Source organism: Choloepus didactylus, chromosome 15, assembly GCF_015220235.1.
Source record: "Choloepus didactylus isolate mChoDid1 chromosome 15, mChoDid1.pri, whole genome shotgun sequence".
Taxonomy (NCBI): domain Eukaryota; kingdom Metazoa; phylum Chordata; class Mammalia; order Pilosa; family Megalonychidae; genus Choloepus; species Choloepus didactylus.
Genome location: NC_051321.1, coordinates 46,312,520 through 46,336,818, shown reverse-complemented (window position 1 = coordinate 46,336,818; position 24,299 = coordinate 46,312,520). Strand labels below are relative to the sequence as shown.

The window sequence follows — 24,299 nt, the reverse complement described above, 5'->3', positions numbered from 1 at the left end:
TTCTTACATATCCATTTTCCATACTAGCCTGTAGCATTTTGAAAGAACAAGATTTATTCAGCTTTTATCCTTGGCACCAAACATTTGCTAGGAGGCTCAAAATATGTTTTCTGAATGACTCACTGTCACAATGCTCAGGAGAAATATAAAATCCATGAAAACAAAACCCTGCCCTCAAATAGCATTAAATATCTGGAAGACCACTTTAAGGTTTTCATTTTTGGGGGAAGAGTAGACACCAAAACAAATATATCAGTGTAATAAGGAAATGATCACAAGAGACAGTAGTTGAAAAAATAATTAATAATATTTTCAGCAATTCCTTAATATTAGATTTTAGTTCAATTTGCAAACCTCATCCGAAACTGACAGCTTATCAGTATTGCCTACATTCCAAATGTTGTACAAAGTAAAATGTATACCATTATTAAGGATTTTTTTTTTTTTTTTGCTTAGTCTGTTGGAAAATTCTACCTAGATTCCTTTATTTATAAGCTGACAAAATATTCTAATGAAGATGCTCACAACAAAGCATTATATTTTTATTCTTTTTCTTCTGACCAGTTGCTTATATAGTTAAAAATGACTTGATAAACTAATCCTTGTTTTTTTTTTTTAGGAAAAATGAAATTAAATGTGATTTTCAAAAAGAAATTTTCATGTTGGTCTTATAGAATTTCCCATTAATTTATAATTCTACTATATCTTTAGTTTTGTAGAAAAATATTTGCTAGCCACAAGAAAAATGACATTCAAACATTTTAGTCATACCTGTTTCTGAGCTTCTACTTTTTGTTTTCTGGTTGGATCGATTGCATCTACCATCCATTTGATAGTAAAGTACGTTACTGCACCAAATATAGTCAAACGGAAAATTAAACCAACAACTTCATTCCGACTCAAGGGACGAGAAAATGCTTCAGCATGTACCATCTTGATTGTTAACCTTAAAAAACAAACAGAAATGTCACTAGGCAATAACTATATACATTAAAATTGGGAAATTGGTAAATAGCTTAAACTAAGCAAGAAAAACCAATATCTATTCGAATTCTAGATTATCTACTTTTAAAAAGTATTTCATTTTAATGAGAAATGAATTTTTAAATGTCATGTAAACAAATAAATATATTCTAAGCTCTTTTTGGAACACTAAATGGGGAGATGAGCAACTGAAGTTTATTTGTTAGTGGAATTTTTAACGAACTTTCCTAATCACTATATAATTTAAGTAGAGAACAATTCGACTGGAAAAATATAGTAAATATCTTAAGATATTTACTCTTTAAAATGGCTTTTAAATAACTTTTAGTGAGCTTAGAAAAAAATAACGACTATTAACACCAATCCAGTTGAAGAAAGCCAGCCAAACAATGAAATACTTTACTAATATGATGGTAAAGGTTTCTTCTACTAAGTGTAATGTATACCAGGTAATTTTTGACAGTGAAATTCAAACCATGAACTAACTTGCGTTTTCCTCATACCTCATTTTAAAGGCTTGCAAGGCCTGCTTAAATCCAAACTGCCATTTTCTCAATTAATAAGTGATGTTAAATTTTTGAGCCACCCTATTGCTCCCAGTGACCAACTAAATGTGAAGCAAGAAATCTACCACAAGAATACAGCAGTTAGTCAAAATAGAGAGGAAAAAGGACAGCCACTAAATCAATCAGTTAGGCTTAGGCTTTGAGAAGACATGCACTCCCCTGTCTAAGGCAGTAACTACCCAGAAGAATAAGCTTGTTAGAGATGATATGACCATCACATTTTGGGAGATAGGATCTCAGCTTCAAATAATATTATTAAACACACAAAGCACAGGCTCGCACTGAGAGCTATGGATATACAAGAAAAACAATATATATTTTGCATTCATGCAAAAAGGAAAATATTAGAATTTGTACAGATGGCTCAGCAGTAGATAAAAATCAGGGCACAGATTAATATTCCACAGTCCTTCTAGCTCTACAATTACTGTTTCTCGTCTCACTACTAATACTCAATTACAGATCCTCTTCACCTCCTCCCTTCCTCCTTCTGGGATAGCTCCAACAATTTTTAAATTCCTCATATATCTTCCCTCCATTTAAGAGTATATACTCCTTCCTAAACAAAAGACCCCAAAGATTTCCCTTTATTTAAGGGATATATTCCCAAGCATTCAAGACTATCCTAATTTAGCTCCAAAGAGCCACTTTTAAGTATTTTACTTCCCACCACTTCCTAGTAGGAACTCAAATTGCTGTTCTCACTGGCATCTGAAAATGCCACATGTTATTTCCTCTCCAGTACATTTGTCTGGTACCCTGGATGGGCCATGTCTCTACATATAAGATTAGTCAAATTCTACTCAAACTTCAAAAACCAACTTTACTTGTTCCACAAAGCCTTCCTGATCACCTTAATCCTCTATATTATTTATTTGGCCCTATTATATTGTCTTAAGAAATGCCTTTGTTTAAAAAATCATCATTGAATTTAGGTGATGACATATCTATCTAACCAACTAGAGTTTAAATTCTTACAAACAGGACTGTATCTCATCCATCTTTATAACCATCACACAGACAGACATTTCAATAATTATCTTCTGAACAAATAAAGTGCAAATGCAGAAAAACCTCCTAATTCAATCTTTCCAAAAGAGTAGCTTCCAGACTTTTGATGGTTTTCCAAAAGAAAAGACAAGCATCCCACATGTCTCCATTACTAGGAGCCATTCAATTCACAATCATAAATTAAACTTAACTAATAACTTAAATAATTGAAAGTTTCATTTCAGATGGCGAAATTTTGGCCTAGGGATGTTAAGTGATTTAATTCATTCATTAAAGCACTTATTGAACATCTATATTACCTACTGTATACTGAGTAAACAAAAATGGCTAAGGTACAATTCATCTACTCAAGGAAAGCACAATTTTTATATCAATTTTTAAAAATGGAGATTGAATGAAGAAAACACGTAAACAAAATCACTCCTTATGTAACAAATCAAAATGTGCTTTCTTTCATCAGTATGTCTTCCTAAGAATGAGTTATACAATATTCCAATCATCCGAGGAAGTGAAAAGTTCAATTCTCTAGCTTTATTCCAAGAGTAAATTTGAAATGCAGTTGAAAAGTGTGGTATCATTTTCTACATGAAAAAAACCTAATAGGCAAAATAAGAGCTTTATTAATTTAGCAATCTGTTAAATGATATTCCAACAGAAGTTTCATTTACTTCAAATTTGAGTTGGTAGTGATAACACTGCCATCTACTGGATATTCACTGAACTACATGAGCAATTACATCCCAGTTATCAAGACAGGAACAATTTTTAATCTCACAAAAAGCATCAATACACAAAACCCATTAAACTATATATTTTCATATTCTGAAATCAAATATATACAGTACTCTAGACCTAAGACCACTTCTTAAACAGTAGCCTATTTTTTTAAATGACTTCAAAATCCTGAAATGAAACGGAAACTTCTACTTGTTTTGTAGGTTGTAACCGTATATACTTTACTGTACAACTCATCTATCATTCCTATGTCATTATTATACCTGCATTGTAGGGCTCTTACAGTAACAACCCTATTAAACTAGAATACACCAGAAAAGCTGCATATGTATATAACAGGAGGGAACATATTTCAATTGTGTATAAATATTAGGATCAACAAAAAGAACACACAAATATGTACAAGAAAGAAATATCATAAAGCACTGTAATTAAAATATTTTCAACTAATTTCCTGCCCTAAACTCTTCCCTATAAAAGAGAAACAGCACATGCCTGGGTGGAAGTGCCTCCTGAAGGTAGTAATTTTGCATTCACCAGAAGCTACACCTCTCGGGCGTTTTTCACTTCTACATTTTGAAACGTAAGCGTTAAAAACATTTATCCTTTAGTATCAGTTTAGAGTTACCTGTTGGAAGTATATGATACCAGATAGTTTCATTTTAAGGAGTTCTCTAACGCAGGGTGGAAAACTTTGAAATCATACTACCAAGTCAATGAGCAATTTATTGACAAGTTAAGGACCGCGAGTATAGTGTTAATTCATTGTAGTATTTAACAAAAGGTTTCTCAAGCTCAAAGTCCCAGTTTCACAGACATCAAGGTCCTACCAATACAGCCTATGACGATGAAACATACCTTGTTATTCCTGACAACATAACCTTCACATAGGGAATAGGTTGTTATTAACATCACCATTCACTAAGAAAACGTGCCAGGCAAGAACCACTTCGGCACAAGGTGGTAGCCGCGCCAGTGCGACAATCAAGCCCAGCTCATTCCCGCCGCCTTCGCCTAGGACCTCGGTTCTGAGATCTCCCGGGGCGACCCTAAGGCCCCGCAGTTACCTGGCTGCCTACAAAAATTCCCTCGGGAATGGTATAAGTTTGGAGGGCAGCGCCGCCGGAGACCTAAAGGTTCAGACCTGGCCGAAAGCCAAGGTGAGGCCCGGGACGCCCTTGGAGGTTAATCAGCTCCATACTACAGGATGCGGAGCGCTGGGGGGCGGCACTGAGGTGGGGCATGGAAAGGGGGCGAGGTGACCTTTCCAGCTTGGCTTTTCGATCCCAGAGTGTCTTTGAGATCAGCAAGGTCCTACACCCACCCCACGAGGCCCCGCGGGAACCCGCTACTCACCCTGGGGCAGAAAGCAGCAGCAGGAACCTTCGGTCCGCCTCGCACAGGAAGGAAATGCTGCCTAGGAGAGAACGCTTCCGGCTGAGACTGCGGCCAGCCTTCGCACTGAGCAGGCGCAACCCCTGCCCTCAGGGAAGCATGTTTCCGGGTTTTAGGACTAGCCGAGGGGCGGGTCTGGAGCTGGTTATTGCAGCTGATACTTAACCTGTTATTTGCTGGGCTGAGGCGCTGGGGTTATGCTAGGCTTTGAGTTTCGCTCCGGAAACTCATATAGCGTTGGGGAAGGCATTTATCACATAACTCCCGGTGCTGCCCTGACAAATTAGGGAACCTTCTCGAGAGTGCAGTGTAATGCTCTGCGCGGACCCTTGTTCCCTCCAAAGAAATTGTCCTCACACGGGAGCTTGATCCTTACCTCCCCATCTCCAGTGAAAACCCACTCGCCGCCGGTTTACTTTAGCAAAGCGCAGCGCTCCTGGCCAACTCCCACTCTTTACCGTCTTTCAGTTTCTGGGGTGAGCTCACCCTCCTCCCCCATCTCTACGTTCGCAAACACCTGGGGTTGGCGCCTGAAAATCCTGGAGCGAAAACCACTCAGAGGCCGAAGCAGAAAGACTGGATACTCGGGACTTGGAAGGGCATCTAGTCACAGGTTTTGCATTTCGTTGACTTCCCTTTTTTTCCTACCCCTTCCCCTTTCCAGAATGAGCGAAGTGACACAAGAGGTCCCTAGGGAGCAAACCTGAACGCCAGAGCCTCCTGAATACGCGGCCACTGTCAAGGGGCGAGATGGCATTAGGCATTGTCCCTAAATGTAGGAAGCTTCACTTTCTTCAGCTAGAGGCGATGAGAATGTGAAGTAATGAGACAGTTCCCCCTCCCTGCCAAGACAGTTTGTGCCTCTCTGCTTTAGCCATCTTTAGTAGCTAAAGAATTCTGCAGCCTGATTGTTGAACTTAGAAGATACTACCGTTGTTAAGCATGTAATACTGCATTGGGGATAATAGCTACATTTTATTGAACGTCTGCTAGGTGTCAGGCAATACACTCGTATGTGCTTTACATCTACAATCTAAAGTCCCCGAAAAACCTCACGATTCTCTATAAAGTGTCCATTGTTTTCTCCATTTTTATAGATGAGCAAATTTTAAAGTTAGATAAACTTTCCTAAGTTCATGCATCTAATAAGTAGCAAAACTTCATTGGACCCTAAATCTGTCTAATTCAAATCCTGCATTTTACATTTCCTCTTTGAGATAGTAATTTAATATCAGTTAAATTTTAAACATCTAGTTGAAAGAGGCAAGACTATGAAATGCCATAAGCCTTTAAAGGGGATAATGATGAGGCAAAAGGGGAGTGGGTTTTCCATTAGGCATTCTGCTTATAACTTTCTAAATTTAAAACATTTGACAGGGAAGATTGCCTAACTGCAATTGATGAAAATTAATGTTTAACACTTTTAAACTATGATTAGGTTCATAGTCAAAAATCAGAAGGGAATTTAATACTGTAAGTAGTTCATGTCTTACATCATTAAACCTTTTTGGCTATAAGGTTTCGTGTGTGTGTGTGTGTGTGTCTACATTCATAAAATAATTTTTTAAAAATTGATGTGAAGCTAGATTTGGGAGTACTAGACTGATGATTTAGAAAGGGAGGTGGACCTTTGAGAAGACTAGAGTAATTGTGAGACCAGGACAATATTCACAAAAAAAACAAGCCATCAGTGCTCAGCATTCTTGGAAGAGACTCTATACAAGGTCCTTGGGGTGATCCTCAAACTGAGTCATTGAGTGGGAGGTCCATAGGGACATGGTTTGACAGGGCTAAAAGAGAGGCATCATTGAAGGAAATAACTATTAGGTTTTGTGGCTGTGGTGTTTTGTAGCTGTATATACCCTAGAAAAACACATTCTTAAACTTAATCCAAGTCTGTGGGTGTGAGCCACTGTAAGTAGGACCTTTTGATGAAGTTACTTCAGTTAATGTGTGGCCCACTACAGTCAGGATGGGCTTTAATCCTATTACTAGAGGGCTTTATGAGCAGAATGAAATTCAACTGAAAGTCAACAGAACGTGGAAGAGAAGGGAGAGGCCAGGAGAGGCCACCATGTGCATTGCCATGAAACAGAGAATCCCAGGACCAAGGATCACTGGCATCCAGCCCCAGAACTGTCTTCAGGCAGAAAGCATCGCCTTGACAATGCCTTGATTTGGATTTTTTCCTAGCCTTAAAACCATGAGATAATGAATTCCCACTGTTTAAGCAACTCATTGCATGGCATTTGCTCGAGCAACCAAGAAAACTGAAACGGGCTCACTGGGGTAATCATTAACCACCAGTGAGAAAAATGAGCTGAGAAGTCCAGATAGTAGTGGATTTCCATCATTCACTGAGTGAAACTGGATCAACTAAGAACCATCCCTGCCTCACACTAAAGACCAGGGTGGTCAACCAACCCAGTTTGCCTGAGATTAGGGGTTCTCTAGGACATGACTCTCAATGCTAACATGGGGAAAGTCTCAGGCAAACTGATGAGTTGATCACCCTACTAACAGCTACCTAAATTAACCTTAGAATGAGATGGAACTCCCAGTGTATTTACATCTAATCTCAGTTCATCTCCCTGCCACCTGGGGTATAATTGCACAGAAAAAGAAACTGTTGGATTAGGTAATCAAGGCTGACTATGAAGAGTCTACATGTTCCAAATAAATGGTACTGCTCATTCCCTTTCTAGTGGTCTGGCTGTACACCAAGTGTCTATACCTATACCTTTTCATTTTGCAAAACTTTAGGAAGCCTCCTATGTCAGGGCCCTAAGTCATCAAAGTTACCACCTTCCCACACACCATACACATTAATTTCCAGCCATCACTACATCAACAAGGTTATTCCAGCATAAAGCAAAGTGAACATGTTCCTTTCATCCCACAATGGCTTTATATACTCCTTGGTAGTGCAAAACACCATATTTGGCCCATAATAGGAGCTCAATAAATAATTCATTATGTACAATATTAATCAAGAAATTGTAACAACAGATTTTTTGTAGACCTCTTAGTTCCTCCTCTTTGGTTGTTAGAATCAAGATACTAAAAATAATTAATATATTTATATATTCTATGCTATATTTATAATAGAATTAATGTATTCATTATAGAAATAATGTGTTTATTATAGAAAGGTTTTTACCAATGCCTCTTAAAACAGTTTATGGCAGTTCTCTTCACATGGAACTGAATTTTCCATTGTTTTTGTTAGGTGGATGGGGGTATGGTTAGTTTCCACTGCAGCCACAAACTGTGTACTGGACCCCAGGAGTCTACCTTAGATTAGAGATTCTCAGATTCCATTGTGGGTAGATTCATGCAGGCAACTTGGTAAAATGCAGATTCCTGGGTTCCAGCCTTAGAGGTTCCCATTTAACTGCTCTAGGATTAAGCCCAGGAAATCTGCATTTTGAATAAGCATCTGAAGTGATTCTGGTATAGGTAGATGCAAACCACACTTTGAGAAACTGCCCTAGCAAGTGATGGCTTTAGATACATTTTTACAGAAATCTCTACTGTCCCAACCTAAAGGACATATCTGGTCAGCTGAACTATTAAGCCAGCTGGGATACATTAAGCAATCAAGAAAGGGAAGCCTGACAACAAGATTCAGAATAAAACCCCTTTGAAAGAAAAAAAAGGCTTAACTCTTTGGAGAAGTAAACCTGGTAAACCTTACCGTATTCATTGCTTATTAGAAACAATTCACTTGATGGTGATTTAGAAAGAGCAGAACTTCATCAAATAGATAAAATTATATAGCATAATTACCAGTATAATAGCCATGTGGTATTCTTGGTTCTTTTAAAAATATTTCATTGGGAAAGAATAATCTTAAATATTATTTTTTTAATTCAATTTTATTGAGATTGTTCACATACCATACAATCAACCAAAGTTCCCAGGGTACCATCATACAGCTGTACATCAATCACCACAATTAATTTTTTTTTCAATTTTTTGAACATTTTCATTACTCCAGAAAAGAAATTAAAAAAAAAGAAAACTCAAATATTCTCATACCCCTAACCACTCACCCTCCATTATTGAGTCATTGTATTGGTATAGTACATTTGTTACTGTTGATGAAAGAATGTTAAAATACTACTAACTGTAGTACATAGTTTGCAATAGGTGTATTTTTTTCCTATATACCCTTCTATTATTGACTTCTAGTTATACTGTCATACATTTGTTCTGGTTCATGGAAGAGATTTCTAATATTTGTACAGTTAATCATGGACATTGTCAACCACAAGATTCACTGTTTTATGCATTCCCATATTTTAACCTCCGACTTTCCTTCTGGTGACATACATGACTCCAAGCTTCCCCTTCCCACCACATTCACACACCATTCAGCACTGTTAGTTATTCTCACAATAATGTGCTACTGTCACCTCTGTCCATTTCCAAACACTTAAGTTCAACCTAGTTAAACATTCTTCTCATAATAAGCAACACTTCCATTCTTTAGCCTTGTTCTATGTCCTGGTACTTTATATTTCATGTCTTTGAGTTTACATATTATAATTGGTTCATATCAGTGAGACCATACAATATGTGTCCTTTTGTGTCTGACTTATTTCAGTCACTATAGTGCCCTCAAAGTTTCTTCATCAACCCGTTTTTTTTTTTACGGTGGTTTTGTTTACCCACCATGCATTCCATCCTAAGTGAACAATCGATGGTTCCCTGTATAATCATGTATTTATGCATTCACCACCATCACCACTATCTATATAAGGACATCTACATTTCTTCCACAAAGAAGGAGGAAGAGTCAAAGAAGGTAGAGAGACAAAAGAAAAGGAAAACGAAAAAGAAAGAAAAAAATGACAGCTAAAATGCAACAAAAGGAAAGACAGAATTAAATTAAAGTATAATAAAAGAGTCAGACAACATCAACAATGCCAAGAGTCCCATAACCCTCCCTTATATTCCCTTCTTATAGGCATTTACCTTTGATATATTGTCTTTGTTACATTAAAGGAAGCATAATACAATATTTCTGTTAACTGTAATCTCTAGTTTGCATTGATTGCATTTTTCCCCAATACCACACCATTTTTAACACCTTGCAAGGTTAACATTCATTTGTTTTCCTTCATGTAAAAACATATTTGTACATTTTATCACAATTGTTGAGCACTCTAGATTTCACTGAGTCCCAGTCTTTATCTTCCCTCTTTCCTTCTGGTGTCCCTCACACTCCTAACCTTTCTGTTTCAATCATATTCACAGTCATATCTGTTCAGTGCATTTACACTGTTGTGCTACCATCACCCAAAACTGTGTTCCAAACCTCTCACTCCTCTCTTTTCCTATCTGTCTATAGTGCTCCCTTTAGTATTTCCTGTAGAGCAGGTATCTTGTTCACAAACTCTCTCATTGTCTGTTTGTCTGAGAATACTTGAAACTCTCCCTCATATTTGAAGGAGAGTTTTGCCCGATATAGAATTCTTGGTTGGCAGTTTTTCTCTTTCAGTATCTTAAATATATCACCCCACTTCCTTCTTGCCTCCATGGTTTCTATTGAGAAATCTGCACATAGCCTTATCAAGCTTCCTTTGTATGTTATAGATCGTTTTTCTCTTGCTGCTTTTAGGATTCTGTCTTTGTCTTTGACATTTGATAATCTGATTATTAAGTGTCTTGGCATAGGACTATTCAGATCTATTCTATTTGGGGCATGCTGCAATTCTTGGATCTATAATTTTATGTCTTTCATAAGAGATGGGAAATTTTATTGATTATTTTCTCTATTATTGCTTCTGCCCCTTTTCCTTTCTCTTTTCCTTCTGGGACACCCAGGACATGTACATTCATCTGCTTCATGTTGTCATTCAATTCCCTGAGATGTTGCTCATATTTTTCCATTCTTTTCCCTATCTGTTCTTTTGTGTGTAGAATTTCAGGTGTCTTTTCCTCCAGTTCCTGACTGTTTTCTTCTGCCTCTTGAAATCTGCTGTTGTATGCCTCCATTGGGTTTTTCATCTCTTGCGTTGTGCCTTTCATTTCCATAGATTCTGCCAATTGTTTTTTCAAACTTTCGATTTCTACCTTATGTTCACCCAGTGTTTTCTTTATATCTTTCATTTCTTTTGCCATATCTTACCTGAACTCATTGACTTGGTTTTCTAATTGATTTAGAATATTTCTTTGAAAATCTTTGATTGTTTCATTACAGTGAAACAGTATCTCAACTATATCTTAATTGAGGTGTAAGTTTGTTCCTTTGGGCCATATCTTCATTTTTCCTAGTGTAATCTGCAGTTTTCTGTTGTCTAGGCATCTGGTTTCCTTGGTAATAACCCCCATCTGATTTTCCCAGACCAGAACAGGTTCAGGTCTCAGAATGGAGCTATGTTCTTTGTCAAGTTTCCCTGAAGGTGTGTCTTATAAGATTGATAGACTTTCCTATGAGGTCTCTAGCTGCTGTGCTTTTCTTATCCTGCCCAGCAGGTGATACCTGTCAACCTGTCGCTCTGGGCTAGTGTAAGGAGGTGTGGCCCCTTTAATTCTCCACTTAGGTTGTTTCTGTTTTGGCTGTTTTCCCCCAGGTCCTGGGGTGTGAGTTCTGAAAGGAGAGCCGGCACTAGAGCTGGGCCCTACCTCCTTCCTCTTAGGGAAGATACACCCCATAGGCAGCTATCTTCTGCATTTGAATTACTGCTTTATCTCTCTGACTCTGTTAACTCCACCCCTGGGTCAGAGTGCTGCTAACTGTAAATGTCCGAGGCTTCCTCCACTGAGCCACTCAGGAAGAGAGAGAGAAAAAGGGAATTTCTTTCCCCTTTCAGAACCAATCCACAGCTCCCCAGTTTCACCTGTTCTTTATTAGTTGCTCCAGGGGACTAAGTTCCATACCTCTCTATGCTGCCATCTTTCCCTTCCTATATATTAGTTTAATGAGATAAGTGAAATAGAGTGAGTAGAGAAAGAAAAGTAAAGCAAGAATATGAAGTTGTGCTTGAAGCCATGAGAGCACAGAGAAAGACCAAGATTAAATGCTTGAAGATCCAATAGAAAGAACAAGATAGAATCAAGGAAAACTAATGGCAAAATTAAAATCTCAACCATTTGGAAGGAGTAGAAGGATGAACTGTTAGCTCCATTCTATAAAAAGCACAGAGAGAGGAGGAGGGGCAAGATGGCGGCATAGAGAAGAGTGGAAGCTAAGTAGTCCCCCTGGAACAACTACAAAAAACCAGAACAACTAGTAAATAATCCAGAATAACTGCGGGGGGACAAACGAGACCATCCACTCATCATACACCAACCTGAATTGGGAGGAATGCCCGAGAACACAGCATAAAATCTGTAAGTAAAACCTGTGGATCCAAGTCGGGAGATCCCCTCCCCCATAGTCCGAGCTGCAAAGCCTCGTGGTGCCAGAGAGAAGCTCTCTCCCAGCAAGCGAATATAGCTCAGCTGAGCTCCAACTGGGGTTTTAAGTAGCGAGTGTGAACTGCTCACTACAGGTACGCAGCCCCAAAAAACAGACAGAGGCTTTGGGTGACGATTGACCTGGGAGAGCTGGAGGGTCGCCTTGGACTCCGTCTGAAGCGGACTATCTGTTTCTTTTTTGGCTCAGTGGAGAAAGCCCCAGTCATTTTCAGTTTCCAGGGCTGTGAAGTGGAGAAGGGTGGAGACAGCACAAGCAGAGAGTGAGACCATTGAAATGCTAATGACCTCCACCTGGGGGCTCTGTCTTCTCTAGGAAGAAAGGGGTAGGGCCCTTTCCATTCAGAACCAGACCCCAGAGCCTGGGGGAACACGGCCATACCTCCTCACACCAGTCAAGAATTATAGGCTAACAGGCGTCACCTGCTGGGCAGAAAAGCACAGTGACCTGAGGCATCAAAGGGTGGAGCAATTTTCTAAGACACACCCTCAGGGAAACCAGATACTGAATATTTCTTCCCTCTGGGACCTGAGCCTGTTCTGGTCTGGGAAAACCTGATTTGGATAACCAAGGAAACCATGCCTAGACAACAGAAAATTACAACCTACACTAAGAAAAACAAAGTTATGGCCCAGTCAAAGGAACAAACGTACACTTCAACTGAGATACAGGAATTTAAACAACTAATGCTAAATCAAATCAAAAAGTTTAGAGAAGATATTGCAAAAGAGATAGAGGCTGTAAAGGAAGCCCTGGACATGTATACGACAGAAATCAAAAGTTCAAAAAAACAACTAGTAGAATCTATGGAAATGAAAGGCACAACACAAGAGGTGAAAGACACAATGGAAACATACAACAGCAGATCTCAAGAGGCAGAAGAAAACACTCAGGAACTGGAGAACAAAACACCTGAAAGCCTACACGCAAAGGAGCAGATGGAGAAAAGAATGAAAAAATATGAGCAACGTCTCCGGGAACTCAAGGATGAAACAAAGTACAATAATGTACGTATCATTGGTGTCCCAGAAGGAGAAGAGAAGGGAAAGGGGGCAGAAGCAATAATAGAGGAAATAATTAATGAAAATTTCCCATCTCTTATGAAAGACATAAAATTACAGATCCAAGAAGCGCAGTGTACTCCAAACAGAAGAGATATGAATAGGCCTACGCCAAGACACTTAATAATCAGATTATCAAATGTCAAAGACAAAGAGAGAATCCTGAAAGCAGCAAGAGAAAAGCGATCCATTACATACAAAGGAAGCTTAATAAGACTATGTGCGGATCTCTCAGCAGAAACCATGGAGGCAAGAAGGAAGTGGTGTGATATATTTAAGATACTGAAAGAGAAAAACCGCCAACCAAGAATCCTGTATCCAACAAAGCTGTCCTTCAAATATGAGGGAGAGCTCAAAATATTTTCTGACAAACAGACAATGAGAGACTTTGTGAACAAGACACCTGTCCTACAGGAAATACTAAAGGGAGCACTACAGGGTGATAGTAGACAGGAGTGCGTGGTTTGGAACACAATTTGGGGAGACAGTAGCACAACAGTGTAAGTACACTGAACAAAGGTAACTATGAATACGATTGAGAGGAAGGTGGGGAGCATGTGAGACACCACAAGAAAGGAGGAAAGATAAAGACTGGGACTGTGTGACTTGGTGAAATCTAGAGTATTCAACAATTGTGATAAAATGTACAAATATGTTCTTTTACGAGGGAGAACAAGCAAATGTCAACCTTACAAGGTGTTAAAAATGGGGAGGCATTGGGGGAGGGATGCAATCAGCATAAACTAGAGACTATAACTCATAGAATCATTGTATTATGCGTCCTTTAATGTAACAAAGGTGATATACCAAGGTGAATGCAGATAAGAGGGGGGGATAGGGGAGGCATGTTAGACACTTGACATTGGTGATATTGTCTGATTCTTTATTTTACTTTGATTTAAGGTTATTTTTCCTTTTGCTGCTTCCTAGCTGTCATTTTTTTTTCCTCTTTCTTTTGCCTCTCTACCTTCTTTGACTCTCCCTCCTGCCTTGTGGAAGAAATGTAGATGCTCTTATATAGATAATGGTGAAGGTGGTGAATACATAAATGTATGACCATGCAGAAAACCATCGATTATTTACTTGGGATGGAATGTACGGTGAGTGAACAAAACCATATTAAAAAAAAATGGGTTGATGACAAAACCTTGAGGGCAATATACTGAGTGAAATAAGCCAGACACATTAGGACAATTATTGCAGGGTCTCACTGATAGGAACTAATTATAATATGTAAACTCATAGACATGAAATATAAGGTACCAAGATATAGGACGAGGCTTAAGAATGGGGAGTGGTTGCTTAATATGAGCAGAATGTTCAATTAGGATGAACTTAAATGTTTGGAAATGAACAGGGGTGTTGGTAGCAAGATGTGAGAATAACTAACAGCGCCAAATGGTATGTGAATGAGGTGGAAAGGGGAAGCTCAGAGTCAACTGAATCCTATGGTGGGCAATATCCATGATCAACTGTACAAATACTAGAAATCGCTTCCATGAACCAGAACAAATGTATGACAATACAATTAGAAGTTAATAATAGAAGGACATATAGGGAAGAACTATATACCTATTACAAACTATACACTACAGTTAGTAGTATTTCAACATTTTTTCATGAACAGTAACAAATGTACTATATCAATACTATGAGTCAACAATTAAGGGGGGTTGGTTAGGGATAGGGGAGGATTAGAGTTTCCTTTTCTTTTTTTTTTTTTTTTTTTGTCATCTTTCATTTTATTTCTTGTCTGGAGTAATGAAAAGTTTCTAAAAATTGAACAAAAGTGTGATGGATGCACAGCTGTATGAGGGTACCCAGGGGCAAGTGATTGTACACTTTGGATCTTTGGATAATTGTATGGTATCTGAACAATCTCAATAAAAATGAAAAAAAAAAAAAAAAAAAGCACAGAGCACTAACAAAGACAAAATAGCAAAGTTCAAAGAACACATTGTTGTAAACTACTTAATAATGCTTTTATGTTTTTAAACATTAGCATATATGTAATTTTCTCATGTTATCAGGGTAGCACTAATCCACAGTCTTAACATTTCTATACAACCCTTTTTCTAAAGCAGTACTGCCAATTGTACATTTTTTTACAGCTTCTGCTACCAATAAACATTTTTCTAAAACAGATATATGTTTAAAATCTACATTTTTTTTTTTTTTAGCTTTAATACAGTACTGAAATTTCAAGTGCTACTATCTGTGGAAAGTCAGGGTTGATCAAAAACAGGGATTGCTTGGAAGATTTCTAACACTATCGCCTCATTAGCAGAAATTTTAAGGCAGAGATGAAAGAGTAATCTCCTTAGGATGCATTTGGGGCATTCATAAATGCCCATCCATATGGGTTTTTTAATGGGGGAGGAAGTGGGAGGAATTGGTTAAGAATAACAGAAATGAGTTCATCAGCCAAAATAGAAGAAACAGTAGTTGAAATGTTAATTCTCAATTCCTTTAACAGCAGATTGATAGATGAGGCATGAAGCAAGACCAGATGCTGTGGTTTCCAGGATGTACTTGGCTTCCCATCCTTTATAACTGGGAGCAATTTTTGTTTTAAGTAGGTCACTTGCTTGCTCTCATTTACCTGATTCTAGGAAAATGCCCGTGAAAGTATTTGAAAAATAATATGTGCTGGTGCTTAACATTTTAAAAATAAAGATTGCATAAAACCTTTCCCTGCCCCTGCCCTGTTTTCTCAATCAGCCAGAATAGCTGATAACCTTGAAGCATATGTGACCATAAACAAGAAGAATTTGAGATCTTTTGTTTTCTACGTACAGGAGCCTAAAAATCTGTGTCCTTTTGTTATCTCCCATAATTCTCTGACATAGTACTCACTTCATAAAATTATAATTGGAGTTTAGGTATCTATATTCTCCTATGAGAGGTGAACTTCTTGAGAAAAGAGGATGCTTAGGACATAGAAAGGGCTCAACAAATGTTTTAATCAGTTGATTTTTTTCCTCAAATCTGACATATCTAATGGATCTTTGCAGGCCCCATTCCTATAGACTCGTGTGTAGGGAAGATCAAGAAAAGGTAAATGGTCCAAAGATAGTATATATTAAAGCCAAAAATTTTACTGACCATAATTATATTATTTCCCTGTACATGACAGTTCTGCTCCTGATGTGTCAGTTGGAGACTAGTATAACAGTATCCATAGGGTTTAAGAATGTGCATTTTGCAGCCTACCAGACTTGAGTTTGAATTTAAGATCTGCTATTTACTTTCTGTATGACTTTGGGCAAGTCAATTAAACTCTCAAACCCCGATTTCCTCATCTTTAATATGGAGACAAATAGCCTTAACACGTGTCATGGGGTTGTATTGAAATTAAATGAGGCAATGCATATAAAGTGCTGAACTCAATGCCTGGCACTTATTAAGTGCTCAGTAAACATGCTTGCATAATACCTTAGATGGTATTTTCCTTATACTATGAAGTGAATGAAATGATACTCTCTCATTCCCAAAAGTCTGTTGTAAGTAGAAACATTCTTTCATACCTCCTTTGGTATGAAGGAGGTATGTGTGCCGGTTTGGATCTATTATGTCCCCCAGAAAAGCCATGTTCTTTAATGTAGTCTTGTGGGGGGCAGACTTATTAATCTTTTTGATTAGGGTGTGACTTTTTTATTAGGTTGTTTCCATGGAGATGTGATTCACCCAATTGGAGGTGAGACATTTTGATTAGATCATTTCCATGGAGGTGTGGCCCTACCCATTCAGGGTAGGTCTTAATTACTGGAGTCCTTTAAGAGGCTCAGGAGCCAGAACCAACAGAGATGCTTAGAGATGCTTGGAGATGCTGACAGAAGGATGTTTGAAGATGCTAAGCTAAGAGATGAAGCTCAGAGTTTGCCCTGGAGATGGTAAGAGAGGACCCCTAGAGGCTTAGAGTGAAACATCTGGGAGAAAGCAGCAAGGATGCAGAGGAGCTAAGACAGACTCCCAGAGACATTTTGGAGAAAGCCATTTTGAAACACAACCCAGGAGCAAAGGACCAGCAGAACCAGCCACAGGCCTTCCTAACTGACAGATGTGTTCCAGATGCCATTGGCCTTCCTTCAGTGAAGGTATTGTCTTGTTGATGCCTTAGTTGGACACTTCTATGGCCTTAGAACTGTAAATTTGTAACCTAATAAATCCCCTTTATAAAAGCCAATCAATTTCTGGTATTTTGCATAACAGCAGCTGTAGCAAACCGGAATAGTATGCTTGCATAAGGACTTCACCTCTGAAGTTTTCAAACATAGCGTCTTGTCTGGGAATGTTTATCTTTTCTGACTTGTGTCAAGGCCATGCCTGTGGGTCCCTTTGACCTCTTGGTTCTCTTGTTCTCAATCTTAATACACTCCTTTGGCTGAATCTTACCACACAGTAGTCTATAAGCCATTTATGATAATTACAGAAAACCTATTAGATTCCATCCCTATGATTCCAAGACGATAATGCTTAGAATACTGATAAATGCATGAAAATAACTATGTGGACATTTCTCAGTTCACTGGAGACCATCGTTAATGTTGGCTGTTATTCCTGTCTACATAATCACAGTCATTTGTTGAGTTTACAGTCCTTGCTCTTGTTGAGCTGTAGACTAAAACACCTTATAAAAAAATGCAAGTCCTCATAGAGCTGTTGATCTTTTTCTTTTTTAAACTAGAGTTTTGTTGTATATTTCATTCCATTCATTGTTTGTTTAGGGAAAACTTCCTTATTTAGGTCACTGAGTGGGTTTTGTATAAGAAAAAGACATTAGTTCAACACATGAAAGTGAGATGCTGATGTGAATTTGAGATTTTAGAAGCTGGTATTTTGCATATATTTTCTCTGCAAACCACAACCTTTTTATTACTCTCATGGATTATCATAACATCAGATCTGCTGTTCTTCATATAAAATTTAATTCATTTGAGCACAACACATGCTGGTTTTGTTTTTTTTTGTTGTTGTTGTTGTTTTTTAATTTGCTATGTGCAACTCATGGAAACTCTTCTCCAGAAAGCAAGGGGCTTTACCAAGCAAATAAATGAAATATCCTGACCAGAGATTGAATGTACAACTTAACAAGGGCAAAAGGCAAGGGTAAAACTTGCCACTTGCAGGAATTTAAGAATGAAATATCTACTAGGCCTTCTTCTTGCACCTAGAGGGGAGCAGTAATATATTGGCCAACCAATGTTAAAATTGCCTTCCCTTCTTTTTTATTGTCATAGTTTCTGGAACCAGAAAAAGGTATAAGGGAAAAAAAGAAAGAAAGGAAGAAAGCCTGTAACTTGGGTTACACAAGTTCAGGAAACAAATTAAGTAAACTAAATTGGCAGTGCTCAAAATCCCATTCAATTTCAAAATAATATAGCTGATAAGAGTTTCACAAACCTTTCTTTCTAGCTTGCCGACTATTAAGTTTAAATACCAGAACCATTCTGAGAACTTTGAATGCCTAAGTAAGGCCCAGTGCCAGAGGCATGCCCCACACTCATTTCTTTAGGTCTTCTGAGTTCTTAGATAAGTAAGGGATCAGAAAAAGGGATAGTGAAGGAAAGGAGACAAAAAGGCTGTCTCCCTAACTGTTTTCTTCCCCGTGGTGTTTTGCAAAAAGCTGTAGAGATGTTGATGATTCTTAGCTGGCTAAAAGCAACTTTAAAACTTTGTCTAGATATTTTTTAGCCTCTGGCTGAACTGTGTCCCACTTCCACATTCCAATCCATCCATCACTTAATCCTACTTATGCTATACAAACCAGCTTGCCATAGTCTATTCAAGGAAATTGTACTTCAAGGACTCTTGTAAGTAAGGAGATGAGCAAGTGAATAGTATCTAAAGTTGTAAAATAGAATGATTTTGTGTGTGCATGTGAATAATCATGTTCTACAGTTGAGTGAATAATAAGACTATCCAGCACATGAATTCACACTCATAGGCCCAAAACAGAAGACAACTAAAAATGTCTGCAGGGGGAACACCATTTTCTCCTCATCCTGTAGGAAGTTGGAGTCTCTGGCACTCCATTTTAAAGATCATCCCAAATTCTGTTTCTGTACCCAGCACAGTAAAATATTGCCAAGCACAGAGTGTCAGGTAGGGTGAAGAACAAATAAAGCCTCTGCCAAAATAGTTTGAAGCATGCAGGATGCAGACTAATGAGCAATTATGACAGTATTAAATGAGAGGGGCCAATTCTGCAAGCTGTCACATGTCAGTAGCCTTTCTGGGTTTCCTTCTCTAAAATCAAGGTGGTTTTACCAACATTGTAATTCCATGATTTCGTGATTCATTCTGACTTGAGAGTGAGATAACTTGTTTGGATTTTCCCCCTTTGAAATCCAAGAAACAAAAGCTAAATTTGAGCTCTAGATTTGGGAGTATACTTTAAAATATTAAGAAGTTATGAAGATTTCTAGGACTATTTGTGTTTTAATCACTTGCCAACTACTGTTGCCAACCATGGTTTTGTTACAATGTGTTTCATATTTGTGTGCCTAAATTTTAAAATCTGTGTTCTCATATATGTATGGTTGAGTTTAGTTCCTTTAAATCAAAGAATATGACTACAGTTATCCCTACACTCATCCCCACCCCTGCCACAACCTTATGATCAGATCTACAGAGTTGTGCAGAGAGGAGGTCTGTTCTCCATCTTATCCATATATGATGAGAGAAGAATAGCAGTAGGAGACTGGGCTAGAAAAACCAGGTCCTTCATTTGTGGGCAAGAATATTGCCAACGCTTGAAAAGATGACACCAGTGAGAAAACAAATGCAAGAAGCATTAAATATCAATATAGTAAGGGTTGAATCAAAAACTTTTAAAAGAAGTGTGATAAATATCAATCCCATCTCCCTCAGTAATTATCATTTTGAGAATATGAGCTCCTAAACAACTAAGGGTAAAGATTATTTTCTTTGTTATAAACATTTTTATCATTTTATTCTCTTGCAAATTTCCTATTTTTCTGTGAAACCCTGAAATTGCCAACAAAGATTTTGTCTAACAGGGCACTTTTCAGAAATGTAACCATTCCCAACCACAGTTGGTGAGTGATGACTGTAACAAATTCTGAAAAAAACCTCATATAGATTCTCATTAATAATGTTTTAATTGATAATTAGCCAAAGAGAAAGAGCAGAGAGGGAAGGACATAGATTTATCTCCACATATGCATCCATTTGCACTTTTATTGAGAAAAAAACATTTGCCTCATTAAAAGAAATCACTCTTTAGGAAGTAAATTCAAGAGGAAGAAACTCCAGACTTATTTTTCACAGTCTGATTCATTGTTAATTACAGTAGTTGTTGATCTACTGAACAACGGAGTGGTTTGTTGGCTTGGAACGCATCTCACAGAAGTAATAAACCAATATCAAGAAAGGTAAGACACATGCCTTCTCTTCCCTTATTAAAGGCTCCTCCTCCAATGTTAGAGAAATGGTGAGGAAAGATCTAGATATAGGTTAGGAAGATATAAATTCAAGGAATCACAGACTCTCAGGATTGAATGGAATTTTAAAAGTCACTGAGTGTCCAAACAAAGGTAGTCTGGAATCATGGAAAGAATGAATGTTAGGAAACTATATGGACCTGGATCAAATCACAGCTTTCCACTTAATAGCTGAGCACTTTGGGCAATTTATTTAACCTCTCTGAACTCCAGTTTCCTCATCAATAAAATAGAAGATAGTGTCTACGTTAAAGGCTTGGCATGGGGATTAAAGATAATGCATGTAGAAGATGGCGGCATAGAGAGGAGTGGAAGCTAAGTAGCCCCCTGGAACAACTGAAAAAAACCAAACTACTAGTAAATAATCCGGAATAACTGCAGGGGGACAAACGCGACTGTCCACTCATCATACACTAACCTGAATCGGGAGGATTGCCTGAGATCACAGCATAGAACCTATAAGTAAGAACTGTGGATCCAAACCGGGAGACCCCTCCCCCACAGCCCAAGCTACATAGCCTTGTGGTGCCAGAGAGCAGCTTTCTCGCAGCAAGCGAATATAGCTCAGCTGAGCTCCAACTGGGGTTTTAATTAGCGAGTGTGAACTGCTCACTCCGAGGTACGAATCCCCAACAAGTAGACAGAGGTTTTGGGTGACGACTAACCTTGGAGGGCCGGAGGGTCACCTCGGACTAGCTCTGTTCCTTTTTCAACTCAGTGGAGAAAGCCTCAGCCATTTTCAGTTCCCAGTTCTGTGACCCAGACAGGGGTGTGGCACAGGCAGAGAGAGACCATAGAAATGCTAATGACCTCCCCCTAAGGCATCTATCTTCCCTAAGAGGAAAGGGGTGGGGCCCAGCTCTACTACCTGCCTTTCATTCAGAACTTATACCAGTCAAGAATTATAGGCTAATCTTTGCATCAGGCAGAGAGTGCCCCTGCACGGCCCAGCAGCCCGGGGCTTCCCTTGAGGGATGACGTGCACTAGCGACTGCACAGCCTTCCCTCAGCAGAGGTCCTGGAAGATCACAGCTGAGAAGGGGGGCCCGCTCAGAAAAACCAGGGATGCTATGTCATTGCCAGGGACTTGTGGGTCAGTGACAGAGAAAATCTGGGAAAAACTGAAATGAAGGCTTAGACTCTTCCAACAGCCTTGGATCTCTGGGAACACCTGGGAGGTTTGATTATTAAAGCTACCCTGCCTCCCTGACCACCCAGACACACGCACCATGTTCAGGGCGGACAGCTCCAACAGCAAACCCAAACTGAGTTCACCAACTGAACCCCACAAAAATCATTTCCCCACACACCACAGAGACAGAGTTGAGGAGAACTGACTTGAGGGGTATAGGTGACTCGCAGATGCCATCTGCTGGTTAGTTGGAGAGACTGTATGCCACCAACTTGTATTTCTGAAAAATTAGATTGGTATTTTTTTTTTTTTTTTTACAACTTGAAAGAACCCTATTAAGCAAAGCAAATGCCAAGAGGACAAAAACAATAGAAAATCTTAATTCATATCATAAAACCAGACGATATGGAGAACCCAATCCCAAACACCCAAATCAAAATATCAGAAGAGACATAGTACTTGGCACAATTAATCAAACAATTACAATCAAGGAATGAAAACATGGCACAGGATATAAAAGACATGAAGAAGACCATGGAGCAGGATAAAAGGGACATAAAGAAGACCCTAGAAGAGCATAAAGAAGAAATTGAAAGATTAAATAAAAAAATAGAAGATCTTATGGAAATTATAGAAACTGTAGGCCAAATTAAAAAGACTCTGGATACTCATAATACAAGATTAGAGGAAGTTGAACAATGACTCAGTGTCCTAGAGGTCCACAGAACAGAAAATGAAAGAAAAAAAGAAGGTATGGAGAAAAAAATCGAAGAAATTGAGAAGGATCTCAGGGATACGATAGATAAAATAAAACATCCAAATGTAAGACTCATTGGTGTCCCAGAAGGGGAAGAGAAGGGTAAAGGTCTAGAAAGAGTATTCAAAGAAATTGTTGGGGAAAACTTCCCAAACCTTCTACACAATATAAATACACAAAGCATAAATGCCCAGCAAACTCCAAATAGAATACATCCAGATAAACCCACCCCAAGATATATTCTGATCAGACTCTCAAATAATAAAGAAAAGGAGCAAGTTCTGAAAGCAGCAAGAGAAAAGCAATTCACCACATACAAAGGAAACAACGTAAGACTAAGTTCTGACTACTCAGCGGCCACCATGGAGGCGAGGAGGCAGTGGCATGACATGTTAAAACCCCTGAGAGAGAAAAATTTCCAACCAAGAATACTTTATCCAGCAAAACGCTCCTTCAAATTTGAGGGAGAGCTTAAATTTTTCACAGACAAACAAATTCTGAGAGTTTGCCAATAAAAAACCTGCCCTACTTCAGATACTAAAGAGAGCCCTACCGACAGAGAAACAAAGAAAGGAGAAAGAGATATAGAGAATTTTAATGGACATATATAGAACCTTACATCCCAAATCACCAGGACACTCATTTTTCTCTAGTGATCACAGATCTTTCCCCAGAATGGACCATATTCTGGGACATAAAACAAACCCCAATAAATTAAAAAACAAACAAACAATTGAACATATTCAAAACACAATCTCTGACTACAATGGGATACAAATAGAAGTCAATAATTTTTCAATTGTAACTCCACTATTTACTTCCTACATGATATAAAATACACAAACTCTAATGACAAATCAGTGGTTTTGAACTCAATGTAAAATATGTAATTTTTGACAAGAACTATATAAAGGTGAGGGAATGGAGGAGTATAGGTACATAGTTTATGTGTCCTATTGAAATTAAGTTGGTATCAAAGAAAAACAAGATTGTTATAGATTTAAGAGTTTAATTTTAAGCCCCACAGTAAACACAAAGAAATTATCAGAGAATATGACCATAGAGATGGAAAGTAGAGTATGGGTTAAGAGAAATGGGGGAAGGGGCAATGGGGAGTTAAGAAATGAGTGTATGGTTGCTATTTGAGGTGAAGGGAAATTTCTAGTAATGGATGGTGGGAAGGTGATAGTATTACCACATTCTAAATGTGATTAATCCCACTAATGGAATACTAGGGAGGGGCTGAAATGGAAGATTTAGGCTGTATATATGTTTCCATACTTGAGAAAAAAAAAAAGTCTAAATAGATGAGAATTGAATGCCAAGGATGACCCTGGATGGAATCTGAGGATGGAGGACAGGAGACTCAAAGGGACACAGTTGAGACATAAGGAAAAGGAAATATAGAATGTAAGCTTTGTATCATTGTTGAATCTGTTGTATTTCTTAACTGCGCTTAATGGGATTGCATAAAAGAATGTTCTTGTTCATGGGAATTGTATATGTGAATTATAGTGTTTGTTCAAGGATGTGTGCAGCTAGCTCTCATATGTTCAGAAGACAGAGCAATAGATGATGGATGATAGATAGGGAGAGAGGTAGGAAGGGAAAGAAATAGCGGTGTGACAACATGTTAAAGTTAGTGGATCAGAGTATCGGGGGGGTCAGGGAATGCTGGAGTTCTGTGTATGGGGTTTGTACTGTTTTTGCAACTGTTCCTATAACTTTGAATTTATTTCAAAATAAAATTTAAAAAAAAAGATAAT

At 38.3% G+C, this 24,299-nt stretch overlaps 1 protein-coding gene across 1 annotated transcript in view; it reads right to left on the bottom strand.

Moving 5' to 3' along the window:
- ATAD1 (ATPase family AAA domain containing 1) overlaps window positions 1-4,794 on the bottom strand; it is a 120,530-nt gene extending 115,736 nt beyond the window's left edge. The window contains exons 1-2 of the mRNA XM_037804346.1: window positions 4,653-4,794; window positions 772-946 (exon numbers count right to left, since the gene is read on the bottom strand). Of these exons, the coding sequence (XP_037660274.1) occupies window positions 772-933 (162 nt within the window). The 5' untranslated portion in view covers window positions 934-946; window positions 4,653-4,794. The remainder of the gene's footprint in view (window positions 1-771; window positions 947-4,652) is intronic.
- Between the last annotated feature and the right edge of the window lie 19,505 nt (window positions 4,795-24,299).